The following is a 24,713-nucleotide window of genomic DNA, read 5'->3' on the forward strand; positions in this document are numbered from 1 at the left end:
GTGAGAGCTGGAGTTGACCCAGAATTACAACTGATTGCCAAATGATGGAAATAAGTTGTCCTAGATAAAATGGCTGCTTTGGAGGGTAGATTCTATAGAATTATAGTCTGCTGGGGTGGCTTTTACCCCACAAACCCCACTCTCCCAAGATCCTTCCCCCAATGTCCACAAATTTCAAAACCTGGAGCTAGCATTCCTAACCGGAACTGTCCCTGTAGTTTGCAGCTCCACTGTGATTTGGAGACAGCTACTACTGTACTTCTGTCACTGCTGATGTGAGCGGGGGAGCAGGTGGGAGGCTAGGCGGGTGATGGGGGTAGAGACAGTGAAGGGGTGAGGCATCAGAAAGAAAAGGAATGATGGGAGAGGCAGAAAGAGAAGTAACAGGCATGGAGGAGAGACAGAGCAAAGCAAGAGTTGGCAGGAGGAAGAATGAATGAGAGACTGAGAGAACCAGTGGGAATGACAGAAGGGAGGAAGCACAGGTTGGGGAATGGGATAACTGGGATAGTTGTTTCCACAAGTTTCTTGCGGGTCCCCACTTGCGTGTCTAGTTTAGTAACTAGAGTAATGATCCCCAACATGTTGCACCCAAAATTATTTCCTTGTACCAATTTACTTCTTCCCCATAATGTCTCCTCATCAAAGCAAAAAAGCAAATTCTTGATTTCTCCCAAAAAAGAAGAAATGTCCTGTGGCAAGGTGAAAAACAAGAACAAAAACTTACTAGAACATACAAGACCACATTTCTTGAGCTTGTGGTTGCTGCTTAATCACTAGATGAACAGACCAGAATCTGACAGATTTGCTTAGTCTTGATTCTCACTTTTTCTAAAAATCAGGACACTGTAAAAAGACTTTGCATGGAAAAATATTAAAAAGCTAGATTAGTTCTGAAGAGGCCTGAGTTCAACATCAGACTCACAGAAGCTCTCAGTGGGTGACCCTGAGTCAGTATAACACTCTCAAAGATTTTTGAGATAGAATGAAGGAAAAGAGAATGGAGGAAAAAGAACTTTATACACTGTGCTGTTCTTCTTAGATGGAGGGCTGGGTAAAAGTGTAAAAGGCAGACAGGCAAAAGCTCTCCAGTGTGTATTTGAATCTTTTTTTTTCAGCCTGCATCTGTTCCTCAAACTGTAGCAACTAACAGTCTGACTTGAAAAGGGAGGCTGTGAAGCAGTGTATCAGTATTCAACAGTGTTTCAATACGCTGTCTCTCATAACAGCTATATTTTTCTTTTCCAGTATAAAGAGGATGCATAAAGGTTTCCTGAACACTCTCTCCCATAAAGCAGATTTCCCTGAACCAGAATAGGACACCACTGCTCTAGAGTGCAGTCAAAGAAACATTCTGGCCAGGAAGACTGCAGAAATTATCTAACCAACAAATCTGGACTGGATCTGCCACAAATGCTATTGTGGTAGAGATTTTGTTGATATCTCATCTGATCTTTTTATTGTCATGGGGGGGATGCTATCTAGTTGATTGAGAGGCATTCCTCAGAACCATGTGCCAGCTTAAAATAACACATCACTGCTGCTACTGTGATTTATGTAATCAGCCTGCTATATGTAACCTCTGCCATCTGAGCATTCTTCCCCTGATCTTTGCTTTATGGCTTCACACACTTGTAGACAACTAGGCTTCCCCTGGTCTCCCCATCCCATGAGAACAATGTTGCCACATTTTAAAAACCCAGCCACAGATAAAGGCAAAACATTAGGAACAAGATCTACCAGACCACAGCCACACAGCCCGGAAAGCCCACAACAACCAGTTGAGTCTGGCCGTGAAAGCCTTCGACAATACACAGGAAGGGATATTTTGATTAATGGAAGGCTCTCTATATAGCCCTTTTCCCTTTGAAAGAAAGAGGGGTGGGGGTGGGCTGCCCTTTTCCTTGTAGCTTAACCAAGATAACAGGGTTCTTCAAATCCAAATACTCTGAAGCTGCTGGCTTTTCAAAGATTTTATTAAAAGGAAAGAACATGAAGGAAAAGTGAAAAATATCAGAAAAATGACTCAAGTTCCAAGGTAAATTTTAGCATGTTCCTTTCTGGTCTGAAGGCTGAATCAGAATGAATCTGAATTTCCTTCCAAACCCTGTGATCTAAGTTATATGGCCTTTTGTATCCTTTTGGATGTCAGATCCATCTTCTTGGCCTGACAGGCTGGGGGTTTTGCATGTGGTCCTGGAAAACCTAATTTCCTTTGTCAAAACATAAACACAGTTTCATAGCTTTTCTAAGGGGTAAGGGGTCTCTTGTTTATGACCTAGCCAGACCATGTCAACAGACCAAATGGTATGTCCTGCTAGTGAATTATCTCCCAGTAAGATTGAAGGCAAAACTTATACTCTCTTCACAGGCACTAATACAGATCAGAGCTGAATGCCCCTGAAATTTATGTTCAAAAAATTATTGGAGATCCGTAATATCTGTGTTGTCTAAAATGGGCTAGCAGCACAGTTGAGAAATGTATCCTGTTCCCTTTTCATATAATATTTCATAACATTCACATGAAATTTTTTTGCAGTACTTCTTTTTATACACAATTTTCTATGATGCATTCTGGTACACACCAACTGTATTTTTGTCAAAGCTCTGTCTATCCTGAAATCTCCAGTTTCGCAATATTTTCCCCCTCATCACTGAAATTATATTTCTGATAGGTTTGAGAGTAACAATTACATAAAACTCTACATCTCTCTCTAAGCTGTGTACTGAAGAAATGCATATTGTTTATCTTGACTGAAGATAAATGGATTGGTACTAATGGATTTTAGCCATCTTGAGGTCCCTCAAATCAACACACAGCCCACATTTTTCAAAATAAACCTTATCTGTTGACAGACATATACAGCAAGCTCAACAGAGTAAAAATGAGTGAGGGCATCACATTTGGAAAAGGGGGTAAGCTCAGAACACAAATGTATGTATCTTCCTCCTTCAAATCAATTCTGAATCCAGGCTATTGACAGACCACACAAAGCAAAAACAGAAACACATATTATTGAACAGAGAAAGACAGCCTAGCCCAGGGTTACCCAGCAAGTTTCATGAATTCAAATCTCCTAGTTCCTAGTCCAACACTTTAGCTACCACACCTACTATCATTTATTCATATAGTAGAAACAGATAATTTGCAATTGTTCACTTATAAAGTTAAGGTCTCTTCATCACTGTGATGCAACCTCAAGATTAACTGCAATTCATGACACTGTTTGGCAAGTAAGAGACTGGCAAAGGTAATACCTAGACAAGAAAAATGCTTTCAAACACAGAGCAACTGCTGGAAGCTGGAAAAAATATTGTCAATCAAGAACAATGCAACATACCCAGTAGTAACTGGAATTCACAGGAAAATTCAAATTCAGTTAGGTGGGGAAGGTACAGTGCCAACAGAATTCATTCACTGTTATATTAAAGACAACCATTTATGCCTGAGGAATCATTCAAAGATTCTCCCTGCCCCTAGCAAGGCTGGTTTTCCGCCATCAGCTATGATGCATGAATGTGACAGCGGGTAGAGCAAGAAAGATTAAATATACTGACTAAAAATCTGTATCTCGGTTGAACTATGACACAGAGATCATATGCCTTCATTTCCAAGCCACCCACTAACAAGCAAATCAAAATAATCAATTTATCGCAAAGACAATTCAGCTAGATAATTACACTGAATCATTCTGCAAAGTGTTGCTCTATGTAATTTCTTCACTTTTGCACAAGATAGACAACATTCCAATATTCCAGAGCCAGTATTTCTCAACATTATGTTTGTAGCAATCTAAATAATTTGTATTACAATGAATTAAAGTAGGACATTGTAACAATAGTCAGGGATGAAACAGTTTTACGCTAAATCTTCTGTTTCATCATGTCTTAAGAGATACAGCTATACATCTTACCTCAGGCTGAAGGAAGTTCCTCTAGGTCAGGGGTAGGGAACCTGCGGCTCTCCAGATGTTCAGGAACTACAATTCCCATCAGCCCCTACCAGCATGGCCCATGCTGACAGAGGCTGATGGGAATTGTAGTTCCTGAACATCTGGAGAGCCGCAGGTTCCCTACCCCTGCTCTAGGTTAAGGAGGCTTCTTCCAACTTTAGTGACTTTTCTTCCAACAAAAGACTCCTTCCATTGAAAGCTTTAAACTTTGCTCACTGATATATTTACTTATTTAAAATATTTACATTCCACTTTGTCAGCTGACAAAGCTGACAAAGAAACAAGCTGCAAAATTATTAACCGCTGGTTTTAAGTATTTTAAGACGTTTTATTGATGGAGCCTATGTATTGTGCACTGGAATTTAAGCTCCCTGTTTTAATGCTTCATGTTTTATATTATGTTGTTCATCAGCCTTTGAGGCCAACCGAGGGATGGAAAAGTCATAGAAATTGAAATAATAAATAAATAAATAAACAAACAAACATTTAAAAGAACACTCAGTGACATAACATGCAAGATAAAACTAAAAGAACACTCAGTGACATAACATGCAAGATAAAACTAAAAGAACACTCAGTGACATAACATGCAAGATAAAACTAATACAGACAGATCTCAGAAACAGTTTACTATCAAATCTCTTTTAAAATAAACCTTTTAAAATATCTTCCTAAATGTGAAAACTGAAGGTACCCTTCACACCCATTCTGAAAAACCATTCCAATGACAACCACAGAAAAACCCTTTAACCTAACTGTTTCCAAAATCAGTTCTGACAGAATGTAAGGAGAAGGCTGACTGAAGAACATTGCTAGTGCACTGGAATAAATGGGAAATGAGAGTATACTGGAAGTATATGGAAAAATAAGCATGAAGGGCTCATTCTGAATGAGACCAAGAAGCAAACAGCTAACCCATGCAGTTGACACAGCAATGGAATTACATGTTCTGAGTTAATGACCCTAGACAGGGAATCCCATTGACTGCATTATGCTACCAGTTGTCTACAGTCCATACACAACATGCTACAGCAGCTGAATTTGGAGGCAACGCTTTAACATGGATTAGTGTGAGTGAGCTCAATGGCGTGTAAGTAGGGCATTTTTTGAAGGATATGTAACTGGAAAGGAAGGTGTCTCCTAGCTACAGCACCAATTTATTTATCCATCAATAAGACCATGTTCAGGAGAAATCCAAAAGTCTTAATCAGCTAAAAAAGCTTAACTCCATCGAAGGCTGCTAAATCAGTACTAAAAATGTATTTACAACCAGTGTTACCTCGATCTTGTCTGGATTAAGCTTAAGTTCGTTTATTCCCAGTTACCTGACCACAACCACAAGACACTGGGTCAGGATCTTCTCAGCTGCTTGAAGGCTTAGACAGTGAGAAGGAAATGTAGGTATCATCCATGAATTGGTGGGACAACCCACTCTGAGGTACCAAATGATTACCAAAAAACTAACAAAATATTGAAAAATATTAGGAATCAAATGGGTCCTAGAAACACTCTGCATCATCAGAGTTCCAAATCTAGCTAACTACCTTTTTGTATGGAAAGGATTCTTTGTTTTTTCCCTATCAAAAGAAAATAACAAAACTAGAAAATCCCAGACTGTTTTTTAAAAGGAGCTTAACAAGTTTTCATGTACAGTAGTTTTTTGTGCAGATCTTCCAGCAATGACAAACATTCTTAGCTTATATTGTCCAGATTAACTTTTCTTAATGCCATTTTCAAAAAAGCTCTAAAGACTATTTTGGAATCAGCAATGAATTCTGTTGAGTATTTATCTGTCTGCTACATACAGAGCATTCTTGTGAATTTGAGCCATTCATTGATTCATTTTTTAATTCATTTATTTGTAAACTGCCTTTCTCCCTGGGACTCAAGGTGAATTACACATAATATACTTTAATTCATTTGTAGTCATTATCTAGCTCTGAGGTACTTTCTGGCCAAGAAGGCACAGGAAATGGTAAATCAGTTCACATCTTGCTAGCTTCATTACAAAATAGAACTGAACGATCCAATTGGTCAAAAGCCTCCATCATTGTCTTGTTACACATCATGTGAGTTAGGTACATCATATAGAATGGCTGATCACTCTCAACTCTGGAATCCAGATGTCTAAGGACTTGCCTCTACCTATATGAACTCATGAGCCAGTTGTATTCCTCATAGTAGAATGTGATAATGGCTCCCTTGATTAGGGTTGGCTACGTACTCTTGAGTCTTGTTATTATGAAATGGCCCTCTGAAATGCTTTGCCTGAGGAGATGTGCAAGATTTCTTATATAACATATACAATTATAAGATTAGTATGTGTCAGGAGGCAGGGAAATTGACATTATGGGGAAATTGACATTATGGGGAAATTGACATTATGGTCACCTCCACTGTCCCTGTTTTGCCCAAGGTGATTTCACTGGCAGACTTCTTGGCTGAGTCACCACTGGCCTCAGAACCATCAGAAGAGGTAGAAGCAGAACCATCATCTGCCCTGGTTGGAATGTTCCCCATCATTAAGGAGAAGTCCAGCAACTTCCTTCCTGGCTTCAGACTCTGGCTCCTTTTAAGGGGTTGCTCTTCCCTTCATTGGTCCCCTAGGTTGCCTGAGCCAGGAGCAAACTTGCCTTGGAACTGGGTTTTTCTCCTGCCTTTCTTTGCTTTGCCTCCCTTCCTATTCTTCCTCCAAGCCTGAGGTGCTGCTTTCCCTGAAACCCTATCCCAAACCCCCCTTTCATGTGTGAGAGTACAGCTGCTGGTTGTCTGCCTGACAGCTCTAGTTTTGAGGGTAGAGTGTGGCTCCACTCTTCTTGGGCTTTTGCCCCACCCTCAGTTCCTCAGCTTGGCTTCTATTGTGCTAGCGTGGTTCTCAACCTGTGGGTCGGGACCCCCTTGGGGGTCGAACGACTCTTTCACAGGGGTCGACTAAGACTCTCTGTATCAGTGTTCTCCATCTGTAAAATGGATAAATGTTAGGGTTGGGGGTCACCACAACATGAGGAACTGTATTAAAGGGGTGTGGCATTAGGAAGGTTGAGAACCACTGTGCTAGCTGAAGGAAGCCCTCTTCCCTGGCTCCCTGAAAGAAGCCCTCTTCTCTGGCTTATCCTGGTCTGTTGCCTCCTTTCACCCTCAGTCAGCCTCCACCACCCAGCCCTGCAACATCCTGTTGAACTCTGGTTCTGTGCGCTTGGTCTGGCTCTCCTAGGGTAAGGTTGGGAGCCCCAATTGTCCTGGTCCTTGACAATTAGTACGCTTGTCAATCTAGCTTAGACAGTTGGATCCAGTGAGACTTGAGCAAACTAGAAAATGTGCTTAGCACAGTTTCACTTGAGCATGTGATATCCAACAGCAGTAGAAGGATCCATTGAATACTTACTGTGAAGGGTCTTTCTACTGTAGGTAAGGGAGACATCTTAGATGGGTGTCTTCTCCACCAATAGCAAGGAGGCAGGAAGTAGTTTTAACTTTTAACGGGTCACTTCCCCTTCTTTGCCCTCGAGGCCATTTTCCTTCAGTATCCTCATGACCTAGTAGTTGGTATCTGGAAGTGACCGTTTAACCAATTCTATAGTACCTCTCTAAACACCAATACTGCTGCCAAAAAACATAACTTTAAGAGGCTCAGCAATGAGTTCTCAGATTCAAACACTCATTCGATTCAGTCCAGCATCGAGGATAATGGGAGACCAGGGGAGTCAAGATGTCTCCCTTTACTCTACAGTAGAAAGACCCTTCACAGTAAGAGTATTCAATGGATCCTTCTGCTGTAGGTGCAGGAGACATCTTAGATAAGGGACCTCCTGGGAGCAGTGTAATCTAATTAAAATTCGTCTCATTAACCTCGATGATATGTTCTAACACCCTCCGGCCGAATGCCTTCTCTGCAGCGGCTAGAGAGTTCAGTTTGTAGTGTCTGGAGAACGTGGAAATCGAAGACCAGGTATGGCTGACCTTACATATCCTCTTCCACTGAGGCTCTGTTAAGGCGGTATGTCAGCGTTGGTGCCTGCACTCCTGGTAGAGGTGCGGTAATGCCCAGTGGAATGGAAGTGCTGCAGCTTTGTAAGCCTACCTCTAATGATGGTAGCTTTGATGCGTGGTGCTTATACGCCGCTGCTGGTTTTCGACATAAAGGGCCCCTATGTTTGGTAAGGCAATGATATTGATGAAAGAGGGTTTCAGATTTTGAATGCCCCTCAGTCCCTGATTATGAACGCTTTGGCTTCGGGCGGACGCTCTAAGGTATGCCACCTCCTTCTCTTTTGGATCGAGGGGTTAGGCATGAAGTTAGGCAACCACTTCGATTTCCTGTTGACAGGTGAAATCTGGACAGAGACTTTTGGAACAAAGCTGGGTCCAGGCGCCCAGTATTACTTTATCTTGATGGAATATCATGCAGAATTTTTGTGGTGATGGATGGCGGCTCTCAGCTCACGAGGACCCGGGCGTGCGCAGGTTTGGTGTACGCCAGGAGAAAGCAAGGTTTTCTATTAGCGACTCCACCGCGGGGACGTTTGAATGGAGTCTGGCGGGGTGTTTTGTTAGAGCCGCATGAGCAATCGCGGGAGCTATGCATGACGAAACTTCTGTGTATGACCCGGTGGTTTGATGACGGCTCGTTCACACCTCTCAAAGAAATTTACCCGCGTCTATGGCAATGGTGTTGCCTTCTACTGATCTACACACCGTTGATATTGCTGAGATCTATCTTCTCAGTGTAGGCATAGTGAGTCCTTCTCAGAGCCACTGTTGCAGGAACTGTAATAGCCGGATGGAAGGGCCTCAGGGTCCAGGTCTCTACCCGCGCACCACCGGACGAAGGTTCTCCATGAGGCATTGTAGATGTTGATAGTCGACCGTCTGCGTGCTGCCAGGATGGTGTTAGTTACTCCTGCAGAGTAGCCTCTCTGACTCAATTTTCTCCGTTCACACGCATGAGCGGTCAGCTTGAGCCAGCCTGGGTCTGGATGTGAGAGGGCCGCTAACGTCAGAAGGTGCAGTGGCAAATTACGGTAGTGGAGAGTGTAGTTCTACTGACATCTCTAGGATTGTGGAGTACCACGGTCTCCTGGGCCCACTTTGGCGCGATGAGTATGACTTGTGCCTTTTCCGTTCTTATTTTTTAAGTAGAAGGCGTGTGATGGCGGGAGCGGTGGGAGCATACAGTAGGTACCTGTGGCCATGGTGCCGCTGTAAATCCACCTCCAGGGCGCTGTGGTGAGTGTATCTGCACATGAGCTGCAGCTGCTTGTTTTCGCTGTGGCAAACAGGTCTACCTTGGAGTTTGGCCTAAGTGGCAGATCCATTGGAATACCTCTGGGGTTTAACCTCCATTCGCCCACTTGGACTTTGCTGCCTGTAGCCAGTACTGCCTTGTCGCTTTGAATTCCCCGGATGTATTGGGCTTCTATGGACAGGAGGTGTTTTTTCATGGTTGAGGACCTTTAAGCTTCCTTGTGCAGTCTTGGGGATTTTGACCCTCCCTGGTTGTTGAGGTATATTTTGGTTGAGACGTTGTCTGTTCTCACTATCAGGTGTAGCAGTGTTATTTCAGCTAGAGATATTTGTGAGTGCCAGGAACACACTGCTCGGCGTCTCCAACAAGTTGATTGGAAGTCTCGGCTTCCTGCTTGGACCATGTACTTGTACACGGGTGCAGTGAATTAATGGCTCCCCAACCCGATAGGCTCGAGTCTGTGAAGATTTAGGAGTCTTTTATGCGTGTAGGTAGCATCTGCCCAGCTGGAAGGTTGTTTTGTTTAGCCACCACTTCAAGCTGTCTCTGACCTCACGATGTCAATTGAGTTTTCTGTCTCTCTTTCTGATAATGTCGAGCTGAAATGGCCTTAAGAAGAGTTGCAGTGGTCTTGCATGTAGCCTTGCCCATTGGTTGAGATCGATGGCCATTATAAACAGTCCCAGTAGGCTTGCCAGTTGAAGCAGCGTTGGTTTTGCGCTGACAGGATTCGGCTGTTGCCCTTATTATTTTGCTGATCTTTTCGGTGGGATAAACAATTGCATTCTTTGTGGAGTCTATGATTGCTCCCAGGTGCTCTAATTTCTCATTTTGGGATGAGTAAGGCTTTTTTCTCCATTATTTATCAGAAACCGTACTGTTGGAAGTTTCCTGTACTCTGGCGATGTCCCTCAGACCTTGTAGGTTGGTTTTGATCTTACTAGAAGGTCGTCCTAAATAGGGGTGGGATGTGTATCCCTCTTTACCTGAGCTGGATGATGGGCCCCATATAGGAACTTTGGAGAACGTTCTGGGGCGAGTGGCCAGACCCGGGCAAGGTCCGGAATTGATAGTGAGCTTTTCCTACAGTAGACCTTAGAATTTTCTGTGGGCCTGATTGATAGGGATGTGTAAATTAAGCCTCCCGGAGATCCAGGGAGGTGAGGAATTCCTCTGGTCTTAGGGGCCAGAAGCACGATGGATCTAGTGATTCCATTTTGAATTTTGGGGGTCAGATGAATTGATTTACGTATCTTAGGTTCAGCAGCTGCCTCACAGTCCCGTTAACGCTTAGGGACTGTAGCAAAAGTCTGAATAGGTCCCTAAGCATTTCTCCTGTGGGGACACGTGTTCCACTGCCAGGATTTGTAGGAGGTGTTGTACTGCATTTTGCTCTTTAGGCTTTTCGGGTTAGGAGAGGGGACGGACAAAGAGGTGTCGAGAGGCTGGTAAGCTCGATTCGCCCGTTGCGATCACCTCTTGTGTCCAGTGAGTGACATGCATGCTTGCCAGGTTTGGAAAAGTTGGACAACCTTTACGGGATATCAGAGTCATTGTTTATTTCCCACCAGGTTTAAAAGGGCTTTTCATTTGTGGGCAGCGGCAGATAATGTTGGTTGCTTGCGAAGGAGTTCTGGTTGTACCCTTGTGGTGGTTGTGATCCCTGTTAAACCTGTTGAGTGTTTTCTGGGATCTGGATAGCCAATTGATTTCCTGTAGGGCAGAAGTCCTATCCTGTCTGACTGTCTTTGCGCCAAGCTTTCTTTTGGTCTTTGTTTTGAATTAAGACCTGTTCGTTTCCTTGCCAAAGGCGGTTCCCATAATAGGAGTAGGCTGCTACTGCATTTTGGAAGCATGTCGGCCTGCCATGGGCAACCAGGCGTTATGCCTGGCCACCATGTTAGAGACCATAGTTCTGGCAGCCATGGCAATGGCGGCGTCTAGTGTCAACGTCTGCTATGAATGCATTAGCTAGAGAACCCTTTCAATCCCAGCTACTCTGATTGCTGTGTTTTCTGCAGGGATCATCTCTAGGATCCTTTTAAAGGCTGAGCCATGCATAGCGCTCTGGACACCGTGGAGGCGGGTGTAAGGTGCCTTAATGGCGGCAGCCAGCCAGTCATGGGACATAAGTAGGCGAAGCTTCTGATCTCCTGTCTAAAGGGGTCCTTAATATTGCTGTCCCCGTACCAAGCGCTCCAGAGTGCAAGACTGCTACTGGGGCCTCCACTGGGGACTTTTAACATGGCATGAAATTGTTGTGGTAATAGGTAGACTTTTTTTATCGATGGCAGTTAGTAGGGTTGAGCCCATTAAAGCTGAATAAAACTTCACGCAATGTCGGTACCGGGAAGATTTTTGGGCTTCTGGAGTCTTGGCAAGTAACTGGTGTCTCCCTTAGGGAAGCCTTTCATGGGCTTTGAGGGCTTGTCAATCAGGTCAGGGGTAGGGGGTTCTTCTCGTCTGCTTGGTATTAGCCAGAGACCAGGGCGAGACCGTTTCTTTATCAATAATTGGATATCTTCCTGTTTAAAAGAATTGAGGGGTTGTTCAGCCAGTAACTGGGTCCTCCGTATCTGAGAACCTATCCCTTCTCCTGTATCTCCCTCTCTGCTTTCTTCCTCTTCCTCCTCTTATGTAGAGCAAGAGGGTCCCTATATCGATGGGCGAGTAGCCCATATTTTAACTGGACAGTGAAGTTAAGTCTGTTGGCCAAAGTTGTTCTGCTTGCATCCAAGGCTTTTTTTCGAACGATGCAGCATTTGTGCAAATGCAGCAGGAAGCCTGTTGCCAGACCCATCCAGTTGGCTGTTAGCAGACTGGGAAGCCCCTGGAGCGTCTTGGGCTCCGTTTAGCTTCCTCCCCACCACTTTCAGGGGCTGATTACTTGCCCTTGCTGGATTGCGTTGTTCTGCCACCTCCAGCGGTAGAAGTCGAGGTGGGGTGAGCGGAGTGCTCCGAATCCCTGTCAGGAGTAGGAGGGCTTCGTCTGGGAGCTGCGGCTTCGGCGGCGGCACTTGTGAAGGCGTCAGCTCGGCAGCGTGGTTTTCTTGCCTTCTTGAGCGGTGGAGGTCCCTCAGCGGCGCCCGCTGCTACTCTGTTGGGCGTTTAGCCGTCGTGCCCTTCTTCCGTCCTTTTGTGGCCTAGTGCGTCTCGACCCGGGCCGTGAGGTGATCTTCTCTTGGTGAGGGTAAAAGAGCCCGGCGCCATTTCAATCGAGTGGGTCTTCTCGTTCCCGCCTTTGCTATCAGGCACTTCTGCTCGAGCAGGTTTGTGGAGGATTTTTAATCCCCTTTGAATGCCTGAGGATTTTTTTGTTAAGTGCCGGTCTCAAGCATACCAAAAACCACACACATACGTTTGAGAGTGCGAGAGCCTCTAAAAGCACAGCCTCCCTGCTAGGCAGGAAAAAAATACTGAAGGAAAATGGCCTCGAGGGCAAAGAAGGGGAAGTGACCCGTTAAAAGTTAAAACTACTTCCTGCCTCCTTGCTATTGGTGGAGAAGACACCCATCTAAGATGTCTCCCACCTACAGTAGAAACAACAATTCACCAGAACTGCACTTCATACATTATGGCTGCACCAGGAACTTGTATATGGGTACTGCAGTAATGGCAATTTTATTCTCCCTTTCCTGATGATTCCTAGCACTGCATACCAAGCAAGAACATTCAGTAAGTTACCCAACCCAAGCCCAAGGCCTTTTTCCTTGTCTGTCACCATCAGTTCAAACCCCATCAGAGTACACATGAAATTATGATGTTTGGCCTGATATGCATCATGTTGTTTTACTTACCTTGAAATACATTCCCATTTCTTCTTTACAAGCTTTCTGAAAGGCCATAAAAGCTGTGCCATCCCTTAATTGTTGCCTTATTTGGAATGTTTATTGGGTGGGCCCTTGTTAGGCAGTTGCTACTCATTTTTCCACCACAGAGGGAGGTGCTAGGTAAATTTTAAAACTTGTGTTTATGTTGTTTAAAATAAACCTAAAATATCATAAATACACTTTTAAACCAAAAAACTTACCCAAATATCTTAACTTCTCTGAGCTTTTTAAAAAGGTTGGGTAACCATCTTTTGAAATAGATATAAATAAAAATGTAAATATTTGAGCAGCGTGTAAAGAAGGGATAGGGATACCCATACCAATGCATTGGGTTGGAGCTGTTGTTTCAGAATACAGTGAATATGTGGCTGATATTTTGAAACAGACTGAAACAAAGAACTCTCAGCATGACAGCTAGTCTAAAAGGAGTAGAAAATCATGACAGATGGGTTGCATCATTTTGCACCCATCTTGTAATCTGATACAAATCAAATTCAAAACAAATTTGCTAATGACAGGCAAACCCATGAATTGTCTGAAGAACTGATAATTCACATCAGTGGAAGGGGAAACTCAGTGCATACATTTGACTGTGTCCCATTCACTGATGTTAGGAGAGTAGCCCACAGTCTGAGAAGCTCTGCTTTTCAGAGGCATACATGGGACTCTATGCAAACCTAATTATGTCTTCTTAAAAAGCAAACTTGACAACACATATAGAAAAAATGTTTACATTTTTTCCTACACAACACTTCATGCTGTTTTCCTATTTTTTAAAAAATCATCTCCCCCTTTTATTTTTCCAAGACCTATCTTATAACCATGCATTCAACCCAGTTAAAATGTTCAAAGTAGTAATAGCAAAAACCTTTTTAGTACCTTGAATAAATCACTTACCTGTGCCTTTGCCAATTTCTTTTCTAGCAAATCCCTCTCCCGCTCTGTGTGCTGCAGGCGTTTATTAAGTTCAACGATGTCTCCTTTCAGTGATGCCAGAGCTGCTAAGTGTAGCTGAAATACATAAGCAGGAGCAGCTAACTGAAATATGATCCACATCATGTGCGGCTTGCTTAGATTTACTCTGAAGTAACATAGGTCATGAAAATGACTGAAGACTACAATGATATTTCACATTTCAGAATTTTTAAATCAAGAAACAAGAAAAACTATCAACATCTCTGTCCGGGGACAGGGCTGATTCCTTTCACCTAACAGTCTTTCCCACCCCCCTTCCTTGTCCAGACAGTTGCCCAGAGACCATAGGATGCCCCTCAACTGTCAACCCTGCTCCTGAATTTAGCAGCAAACACAGGAACCTCCTGGAAGCCAGGACAAGCTGCTGGCAACTGGCTAGATTACCTGGGCAGAAGGAGCAGGCCTCAGCTGTTCCATAGATTAGGGCAGGGTCAGCACAGCCCAGCCCAGCCCAGCCCAGAACAGGCTGCAATCAGGGGGGAGGGCCCAGAGCCCTAAGGGGCCAATCCCAAGCCAACAGGGTCTGCAACCCGCGGCTCCAGAGCAGCATGCGGCTCTTTTGTCGTTGTACTACGGCTCCACATGACTTGGGACCTGAATAGCCCATGAAAGGATGAAGCAAATAAAATCGGAGGGAATAAAAGGCATTGGAGACAAAGAGCCTCTAAGCCTAGTCCATTTTATTTCCGTTTTATATGCCATGCTTTCCCGCTCTCCATCGGCCCCGCATAACGGTGTCTAATGGGAACCTGAAGTGCGCACTTGTGTGGAACTCTTGTTATTCAATCTCTTTGCACAGAGAGGGTTTGGGCGGGCGGAAGTGACGTTTTTGCCACCTTCCCTCCTGGCGAGAATGAAGCTGGTGAGCTGGAACGTGAAAGGGCTCCGGGCCGGACCGGGGCCTTCAGGACTGCAGTGGCTCTTGGAGGCGTTGGACATGGATGTGGTCTGCTTAGAGGAGACCAAGATCACCCATGAGTCCTGGTGGGTGAGCATGCAGGGGAGAAGCCATAGGAGGCAGGGTCAAGCGTTCACACATGCAGGGGAGCAGGGGATAGGAGAGGAGGATGGGCTGCACCTAGGGTTGCCAAGTCCAGGGCGGGAAATTCCTGGAGATTTAAGGGTGGAGTCTAGGGAGGAGAAGAGCATCAGTGGGGTATAACAGCGTAGAATCCACTCTTCAAATCAGACCTTTATTTTCCTGGATCCTGATCTTCAGGGGAACAGGTTCTATAGTTTGATGAGTTGCAATTCCATGTGGTCCCCAGGCCCTACCTGGAGTTTGCCAACCACAGCATGTCAGGTTGCATGCTGTGGGTTTTCCCATTGTGAGTGCCCCTTTTTAGGGTTACCAACCATCTGGAGGAACAAAACTCTCCTGCCTGCTTAATAGCACTTCATGCATTTCATAAGCAACACACTATAACTGTTTATACAATTCATAAGCAACACACTATAACTGTTTATACAAAGCGTAAAGGTTATATATATATAACACACACATATATATACAGTGTAATCTTTATTTTAAATGTCAAAAAGTATTTGCGGATCCAAATGTTTTCTTTTCCATGGAAAACAGGTCCAAATGGCTCTTTGGTGTTAAAGGTTGCTGACCCCTGGGCTATATGAACACCATAATATTAGTAAAGGCATAGGGTTTTAGATGCTTGTTTGTAAAAGGAGTGAAAATTTCCCCAGTTTAGTGACCTACAATATTCAGGTTGTGTCTGGGTTTATTTCCCCAGGTCTCAGAGTAATTAATCTAGTTTAAAATTACTAAAAGCGAACCAAAGTACAGGGAACATATTTCTTTTTACAGATGGCTTATGTCAACTAAAAATTATATAAAAATTATTGATACTACCAAAATATGGATATTTTAGACTATGATGCCCGAATTATATCTCTGGAATAAAAAGGCTGTAACTTGCACTCTCCTTATTAAAAAGCAAACATATATAAGACACTGCTAATATAGATGCAATGAGATTCCATATTCAGAGAGAATTTGTCCAGACAGTTTAGGAGAAATAGAGTCTCTCATACATATTTTTTTCTATTGCTCTCTCTACAATGAGTTGCGGTCTAAGATTATTTATTTATTACTAGTAAATTTTTCCATTTGGATGAAGCACACCTTGAAAATTATTTGCAGATGAAAATCCTCTGTTCTTGGGAAAGATAGCAAAGTTTAGCACCATTGTATACAAAGTACATAGTAGGTTAAATGCCAAACAAGGTAAAGATGCTGCTGCACTATATGTTTCATTGCTGGAAATTGATTTTAATTTTGTTTTTGATGAAGTTTTTGAAACTTTCAGATTGTATGTTCTTATTCTGGTCTATGACCACAATAAGCCAATACTGACACGGCTAAGCAAAGTCAAATTAGTTCCCAACAGCCATATCCTGCATATTCAGATGCTTTATGTAAATTCTTCTACCAATTTATTTCTCTTTCTAAGGAACCTTGTGAGCGAACTTATCAGTACAGCAATACCTTGTGTCATAACTTTCCTCTGTCTTAATGTTAATTAGCCATCATATTTATACTGCTTGTATCACTTCTAGGCAGGCTTCCTTGCTCTTACCCTTCAATAACTGATTTCATGCATTTCATGAATCTCACTTTCAACAGTTATATGAGTTATCCAAGATTCAAATTTCATCAAGAGATCAAGGAAAAACATAATGCAAAATATGTAATGCAAAATCAGTATATGTGAGAGAATAAAGTCAATCTACATCACACAATACAGGTGGTTCAGATCTGAAATCAAACCAAGACAATGTTACACTATCTGGTTTAACTTTATAAGGATAGAAAGGGACACCCCCATCCCTCCATAAAATAATTTTCTTTCAATGAGCAATTTAAAATCATTTTAGGTGAGAAAACAAAGAGAGAGTCCCTGAGGATCAAAGGTTTTAACAGGCTGGTGTGACTTTCTTGTTCCTGTAGCCTGAACCAATTCATCACATCTCTTCATACTGAATAGTCAACCACTGTTTAGCCGCCAAGTTATTGGCTTTTAAAATCTCATCTTCCCTAGCCCCATTTTTCCTCTTTTTCTTCCCTGAAAGCACCCAAAGCTCTCCCCTTTTCTGGACTTGCTCTTTCCCATCCTTTAGCCAACTGAGAGCCAGCATGGTGTAGTGGTTACGAGTGGTGTACTCTTATCTTGCGAACTGGGTTTGATTCCCCGCTCCTTCACATGAAGTCTGCTGGGTGACCTTTGGCTAATCACAGTTCTCTCATAACTCTCTCAGCCTCATCAGCCTCACAAGGTGTCTGTTGTGGGGAGAGGAAGGGAAGGAGTAGTTGTAAGCTTCTTTAATACCCCTTGTCGACAAAATCCGAGGTGACTTTTGCGTAAATTGACGACTTTTGCATAAATTTGCTGTGCTGTTTGTGTTGCGCCTGCGCAGACAGCGTAGCCTTGGTTTTTGCCGGTTTTGGTTTTTGCCAATAGTCACCAGACGAATTACCGGCGAAAACCGAGGTTCCACTGTAATGTGTAAGTGTCCCAAGGTCACCCTGCGCACTTCCAAGGCAGAATGGTGATTCAAACCTAGGTCTCCCACATTCTATTCTGAGACTCTAATACCTATACCACATTTTTTTTTTGGTGGGATGACTGCTATTCAGCTGTAGTAATCAGTCCGTCCTGGGTGAGACATGCAAATTGTATGGTATCAAGTTGTCCATTGGTTGCTGCCAGGCCTAGTCCCAGTGAGTCTACCCTCAAAGACAAAACAGTTCTGGAAAAAACCCGGTTCCCTTCCCCTGTCTTTTACAGACAGAAATCAAAGCTTCCACTAACAGTACTATAGTGGTTGCCTAACAACATCTTCTAAGGGGATTCAATTCTTAAAGCTGCAGTTGGTGCTTCTATAATTTCATGGGTTTCTGAGCCTCCCCTGCCCCACCTCTGCTGTTTTATTGAACATGTTAGTAAAATCAAATCAAATTATTCTGCTTCATGTAAAAGGAAGTTTGACAATAGAATGTTTGTCAAAGATTTCTTTCTTCCTCTTTTGTTCGCGTAGGATAAAGGTCAGTTTTGATTTCAAGACAAAGCGATAATTCACAGACAAACTGCTATAACAATATGGTCAGTTTGTGAACAACCCACCAAGTATTTTGTTGTATTTCTTGGGCAGTAATCATAGCCATTTCAACTGTGGTATGTTGGTATATCCACTATATTATCAAACTCTTTTCAGCTGCTATCTTTTAGTGAAAGGAATTTTCCAGCAACACAAATATCTGGTCAATTATTAATTTTTTAATAAGTAAACATGTGCACATTAAAAATATACAAGCAAAAATATGGCCCAGTCCAGAAAAGGTTACTATAATGAAGATCTATTAAACAAATAGTACACTGTACTCTGAAACATTGGGATTTCAATAGGAGTTAAACACACCTCATTTTTGGCTGGGTTGCGTATACATTCTGCTAATAATCACAGCTTCAAAAATACACTTACAGAAATATAAGCTGTCCAGTCCAGCATTAGCACTTCAGTGAGAAAATACTGCAATAGTACTTTAATTAGACAATATTACAACAAAAAACAGAATTTTAATCACACTTAATTCAGTGTAATCAAGAGTCTCTTACTGTTGATGAACTGTAAATAGAGCTTCAAATCCTTAAGTCACATCTTCTGAAGACACATAGATTGTTTGATGTTCACAATGGTATATGTAGTATGCTTAAATAGCTTCCTGTTTTGCAGAAGCAATTTAGAATAAAGCAACCAGTTTAGCAAAAATAAAGTAAGACTAAGTTGCTTAAAATACCCCCTCCCCGTGCAAAATATCTAATAAATATAAGGAATTTACAGAAAATAATAATAAGATCTAACCATAAGGACACAAATATTTCCAAATGAGATAAGATTCATACATGCGATTCATTCCAAGTCACACTGGACACACAACACCCTTCTATAGAATTACAGAATTACTCAATTGTTCACAGGATTCTTGCAAGTTTCAATCATTATCTTGCAAGACTGCCAAAAGCTAGTCAAGCAAAAAAACCCCACACACCCCTCAAAATATGGGGATTTATCTCAAAGTTCTAAAACAAGATGTCTTCAACACTAAAGAGTCCCTTTAACAGCAGTGATCATTGTTAATGACAGATTAGCCTTTAAGTTCAGGGCTGCATTTGTCTGTGGTGGTTTTATTGACTTTGCATATTTAAAAGGCTGACTCTTAAGAGAATAAACTTTAATTGCTTTCTGCTTTGTCAGAGACTGAAACATGTGAAAAGGAAACACCTTGGTGCAATCTTCATCTTAAAATGACACACCTTAATACTCTAATAAGGTTTTACGAGAAAGGAAGACACAGTCTTTATTGAGACCATGGTTCATGCAATTGTATCTTGGCATCAGGTCTTGTACTGCTACCTTACATTCCTTCCAGCCACCCACATTAATTTGAAGCAACTCAAAGTTGTTGATGAAGCAGCTCAAAGTTGTTGATGAAATGACCAGGAAAGTTATTGTACTACTTCATCCTTACTCTTGTTAAACAATAACTAGTATAGTCATTGGAGAACTCCAGTATCAGTCTCCTCATGGTCAACCAGACAGCATTACTTGCATTTGAGGGCCAGCGTGGTGTAGTGGTTAGAGTGTTTAACTTGGCTCTGGGAGACCCAGCTTCAAATCCCCATTCAGTCATAAAATATTGCTGGGTGACCTTGGGCCAATCAAACACTCTCAACTTAGCCAACTTCACAAGGCTGCTGTAAGGATGATGATGATGATGTGTTGGGTCTATATCAGAGAGAATAGTGAAATATTAATGAAATATACATATTTCTAACTATGGTTCCATCTATGGGGAGGGGTGCCATGCAAAGGAAAGGGAGTGGGGGGGGGGAGGAAGTACAGGATGGCATGCAAGGGATGTTCCACAACCTTCCCACCCCCCACGGGCTATCCAGGCTGTCAGCTAGCACATCTTACAAGTGTACTTCACCAGTACTTAAAAAACTAAATTAGCTGCAGTTTATTTCTGTGCAAAATTGGGCTGGCTCTTGCCTTTAAAGTCCCTAAATTAGCCAGTCCTAAGTTAATTAAAGGAGCATTCTTTCTCATACAAACCAGGTAAGATCTTTGAAGTTTCTTCTCACTGTTTTCCCATAAGGCAAGTTGGGGGCCATTAGAGACAGACCTCTATTATGACACCTGGACTCTCTCCTCAAAAGCTATTCATCTGATACCAGGTTTGTGGAGCATGAGGCAGCAGGGGAAGTAGTTTCTACATTCAAAAGCATATGCTGTCTATTTTTCTACACCAGATCTGGATTTTACTGCTGTACAATAGCTGATTTTTTAAACATTATTACAAGTTTGTTATAGAAACCATTCAGGATATGTTTGGTTGTGATTCTTTGTGTTTTTGTCTTAGTTTTTCTTGATAGTTCATTACCATGAATTTTACTAGGCATCTTATACTGTTGCCAATCACTTTAAACTATATTTTACATTATTTTAAGCTGCTTTAGGACTCTCTCAAACAGAGAAAGTATTTCAAAATGTTTTAAATAAGCCCTACACCAAATTTAAGTGATAAGGCTTAGCTAAGGCTCAAATTTCTCATTTAGCTATACATATATATGCACACACATAGACAAACAAATATCAATAGTCTGTTTAAAAGTCCTTCCCTCCAACTTGGTATTAACCTACACAGAGATTTTGAGTTAGGACACAATAAAAAGGAAACAGCTTCATAAAAATAATAATTACAGTTAGGGTTGTATTTACTGTTACAAAAAGCCAAAAACAACAGAATGGATGGTACTTTTAGTTTACTCTCCCAGCCTGCCACATTCCAGGATGAAAAGAAAGTTACTACAGAAAAGTAAAGAGAATGTTGGGACCACAGGACACAAACATTTAATGGCTTGCTTGCCATGAAAATCACCAGTCATTCTCCCTCAGCTTAGCCTACCCCACAAGGCTATTATGAAAGCCAATAGAGAATATAAATACACTGCTCTGAATTCTTTGGTACTAGGGGATGGAAAATAAATAACTAAAGAGGTCTTCTCATTCCCTTACAAAAACAGACACTGTGTTTTGATAATTTATTTATGTAATTTACATCATTCTCCTTTCCTCCATTTTATCCTCACAACAATCCAATGAGGTCGGTTAGGCTAAGAGACTGTGACTGGTCCAAGGCCAGCAAACTTCCATGGCACAAATGGGGGTTCGAACCCAGGTCTCCAGATACTAGTTCGACGCTGTTAGCATTATACCACACTGGCTTTCTGAATAAGTGGGTAACAAGATAGAGAAGTCTTTGGGCTGACATTGTTCCAGATTCTCAATAAATAACAAACCACAGTTTGTTGCAATGTCTGGTGAAATGACGGCTTGCGGTTTGTATCACACAAAACAGGATTCCAAAAGTTTAATCCCAATTTTTTACACTTATACAAGCCATAAGACATAGTAAAATGCAACACAGGCTGCATAATAACCAACAGTTCAAACTTATACAGTGTTACTCCACTCTAACCCCACTGAAATGATTCTGCACAGACTCATACTGTAATATATGAAATGTTGTGTAAATACTAATAGCCTATCCAACATGAAAAATCTGAGCCTTTGCAAAGTCATCAATGAGAAAAAACATTATAAGTGATCTCAAATGACATGATCTCGGCTGTTAGATCATACTGGTGACTAAATACTCTTGATTAATCTAGGAAACCAATGCAACATTTCACATGTATATGGGACACCTGTAGTTTTGTTCTTCTTTAACTACAACTCCTTCGTACAGGATATAAGATGAACAAAGTTTGTGGCACATAGTCATTTGCTTACCCAACAGAGTAAGTGATGATCTGAACAGATTTTGCCATGTAGTACAGTGTTATGATCATCTATTGAGAGGTCCCTAATTCATATCTCAGCTTATCTATATATTCACAAAGTAACCTTAGACAACTATGATGCCTCAGCCTCCTGTACACCCTTATTATAATATGGGGGTAAGAAGCTGAAGTGAGATTATTGGGATTGTGCATCTAAAACCCTTTGACCAGACAGTGTAAGTATACTAGCTAAGAAAAAAAAAGGTGTAGAGATACTTTTATTAGCACTTCTATGATTTTTTAGTGTTCCTGAAAACTGATCTTTTTGCATTGTCCTGAAATACCATTCCTTCAAGAACACATCAGAATGGCACACTCATTATTCTTTATGGTCTTAGTGCTACTAATAACAACTTTCAAAAAGCACACAAAAGTTTGTGCTGACTTTTTTATTGCTAAGAAGATGTGGCATTCCTGGAGTCTGTGCTCAGTTTGTATTTCAACCAGATCCTCCTTTGTCAACCTATGGGTCTATCACAAAGAGGCACATTCTTGAAAGTGATAGTAATGGCTCTCTCAGTCATTTTCTTTTTCAATTTTACACTACTTTTTCCTGGCTAATACTTCACAAAGTCACATTTTTATGACACAAATAAATGTAATCAAAGTCTCTTTGGGCAAATACGCTGACAAAATTGGAATGGAAAATCTTGATGGAAATTCATCATCTAGAATTAGTAACATGACAACTCACTCTCTAAGACAATCTTCCTGTTTGGTCCCTAATATGTGGGCCTGACAATACTATAGTCAGTTGCCCCCTTTAAGCAACCATCTCAGAAAGCAAGAATTACTCAAAAACTGTATCATTATTTTGATGCTCACTTCCTCAAAAATACAGCAGAAAATACCATTGCAAACTGTTATTGTGTGAGAATACAGGATTAAAACTAAAAAATACCAGAGCATTAAATGACAGATGACCCCAGATTTGACTAACTGAAACAGTCCTATTAGCTATACTCTAGATATTTCCTCTGTTGTCTGTTGTAATGATGCACATAGGCACGATTAAAAAGGAAACTCCTAAATGCAGTGCAAGGCCCTTTCCGCACCGCAACGGTGCGGGGGTGCGTCGGCATAAGCAATGCCAACGCCCCCCCCCCCGGGACCGTTTGCATGGGCGGTCCCAGGAGGGTGGCAGGCGGTGGCACAGCCTTCACACAGGTTGTGCCGTCGCCGAACACCTACCTTGTCTCCTGGCTTCCAGCTTGTTGCAGAAGCCAGGGGACACACCCTCGCAGCCTGGAGCAACGGCTCTGGAGTCGCAGGCCAGGGGGGCATGTCTCCTGGCCTCTGCGACAAGTCGGAAGCCAGGAGACAAGGTAGGCATTTGGGAAGGGGGGGAATGGCGCCTTCCAGCTGCTGCCGTTCACACGGCAGCGGTTGGAAGCTGCTGTTTCTGAAATACGTTCGGAAACAGCGGCTTTGCGCCGCTCGGGGGTTGCGAGGCCACCGCCGCTGCGATGTGGCGGCGGTCGTGCAAACCCCTCCCCAGGGACGCTGTTTTTAGTGTCCCTGGGTTGTTGTATTCTGCCCGTGCGGAAACAGCCCAAGAATGCTAGTCACATAACAAATAGTATGCTAAATCAATTTTAATATAAACACACTTCAGCACTGAGAAAGAGTATAGCAATGTAAGGACAACTGGTTGCACCAGTGACGACGGGAGGGGGAACTGTGCCCCCCGATACGTGACAGCAATGGCGGTGCCCAGGACAAGCCGCCCCGGATGGCCCCATTGCCGCTATGCGTATGGGTTACACGCTGCACCTGGTTCCTCAACAGCACAGGTCTTACTTACTTTTTTCTGTATTTATGTAGATGTCAAGTTGCAACCAACTCCTGGCAACCCCAGCAAGGGGCTTTCAAGGCAGGTGAGAAGCAGAGGTGGTTTGCCACTGCATTTCTCTGCAAAAGCCTTCATTGGTGGTCTCCCAAGTACTGACCCTGATTAGCTTCTGAGATCTGAAGACATTGAGCTAAAGTATGCTGCCTCCCATTCTCTGCTTTTTATAATCATGGTCATAGAACAGTTTTCTGGGGAAAGGAAACGTAAGCTTCTCATCAAGATTAATTACCCAGATTAAGTATATTTGCATTCAAATAGTATTCACCCTACCTCTGTAATTCAGGATTGCAAACAGGCTAGAACATAGTGGTGTAATACTAATTTCAAACCAGATGGTGTTCTTGTCTAGCAATACTATGAATACTTTGGCAAGTCCCTCACCTTCACAGCCCTCATTCACAACTGGAATGAAGGCCATGTAACAGCATCCATGGGTGCGTGGGGGCCTTCCGCACATACAGAATAATGCACATTCAATCCACTTTCACAATTGTTTGAAAGCAAATGTTGCTATTCCACACAATAAATCCAGCTTCAAAGTGCATTAAAAGTGGATTGGAAGTGCATTATTCTGCATGTGCAGAAAGGGCCAGAGTGAACACAAACAATTTTACATACATCTTCAAAGTACCATGTACTAAGGATCCAAGAATCAAGCCCATATATTTTTAATGAGGCTGCTACAGACATTTATTTGTTTTTGAGCAAAGAATGGAAGATATTCTCTACAGAAATTGAGCAACATGCAATGAACACTCTTTCCTTACTTTCAATAGTACAAACACAATCTTTTAGACAACAGTGTGTATCACTCCCAAATTTAAAATGGATTTTTTCCATTGGACTTGCTGGGCTGGGAGCTTTTCTGCTCTGTCTATTCTATTCACTCAAAGGAGGACCAATCACAAATATTCCTTACCACTCATACTACAATCC

At 42.3% G+C, this 24,713-nt stretch overlaps 1 protein-coding gene across 2 annotated transcripts in view; it reads right to left on the bottom strand.

Annotated features, from left to right (window-relative positions):
* The window catches only part of MCC (MCC regulator of WNT signaling pathway), a 240,601-nt gene that overhangs the window by 88,262 nt on the left and 127,626 nt on the right, over nt 1-24,713 (bottom strand). For both annotated transcript variants that reach the window (XM_048503353.1, XM_048503355.1), the window contains one exon: nt 13,926-14,039. In XM_048503353.1, the coding sequence (XP_048359310.1) occupies nt 13,926-14,039 (114 nt within the window). The remainder of the gene's footprint in view (nt 1-13,925; nt 14,040-24,713) is intronic.

Source organism: Sphaerodactylus townsendi, linkage group LG07, assembly GCF_021028975.2.
Source record: "Sphaerodactylus townsendi isolate TG3544 linkage group LG07, MPM_Stown_v2.3, whole genome shotgun sequence".
Taxonomy (NCBI): Eukaryota; Metazoa; Chordata; class Lepidosauria; order Squamata; family Sphaerodactylidae; genus Sphaerodactylus; species Sphaerodactylus townsendi.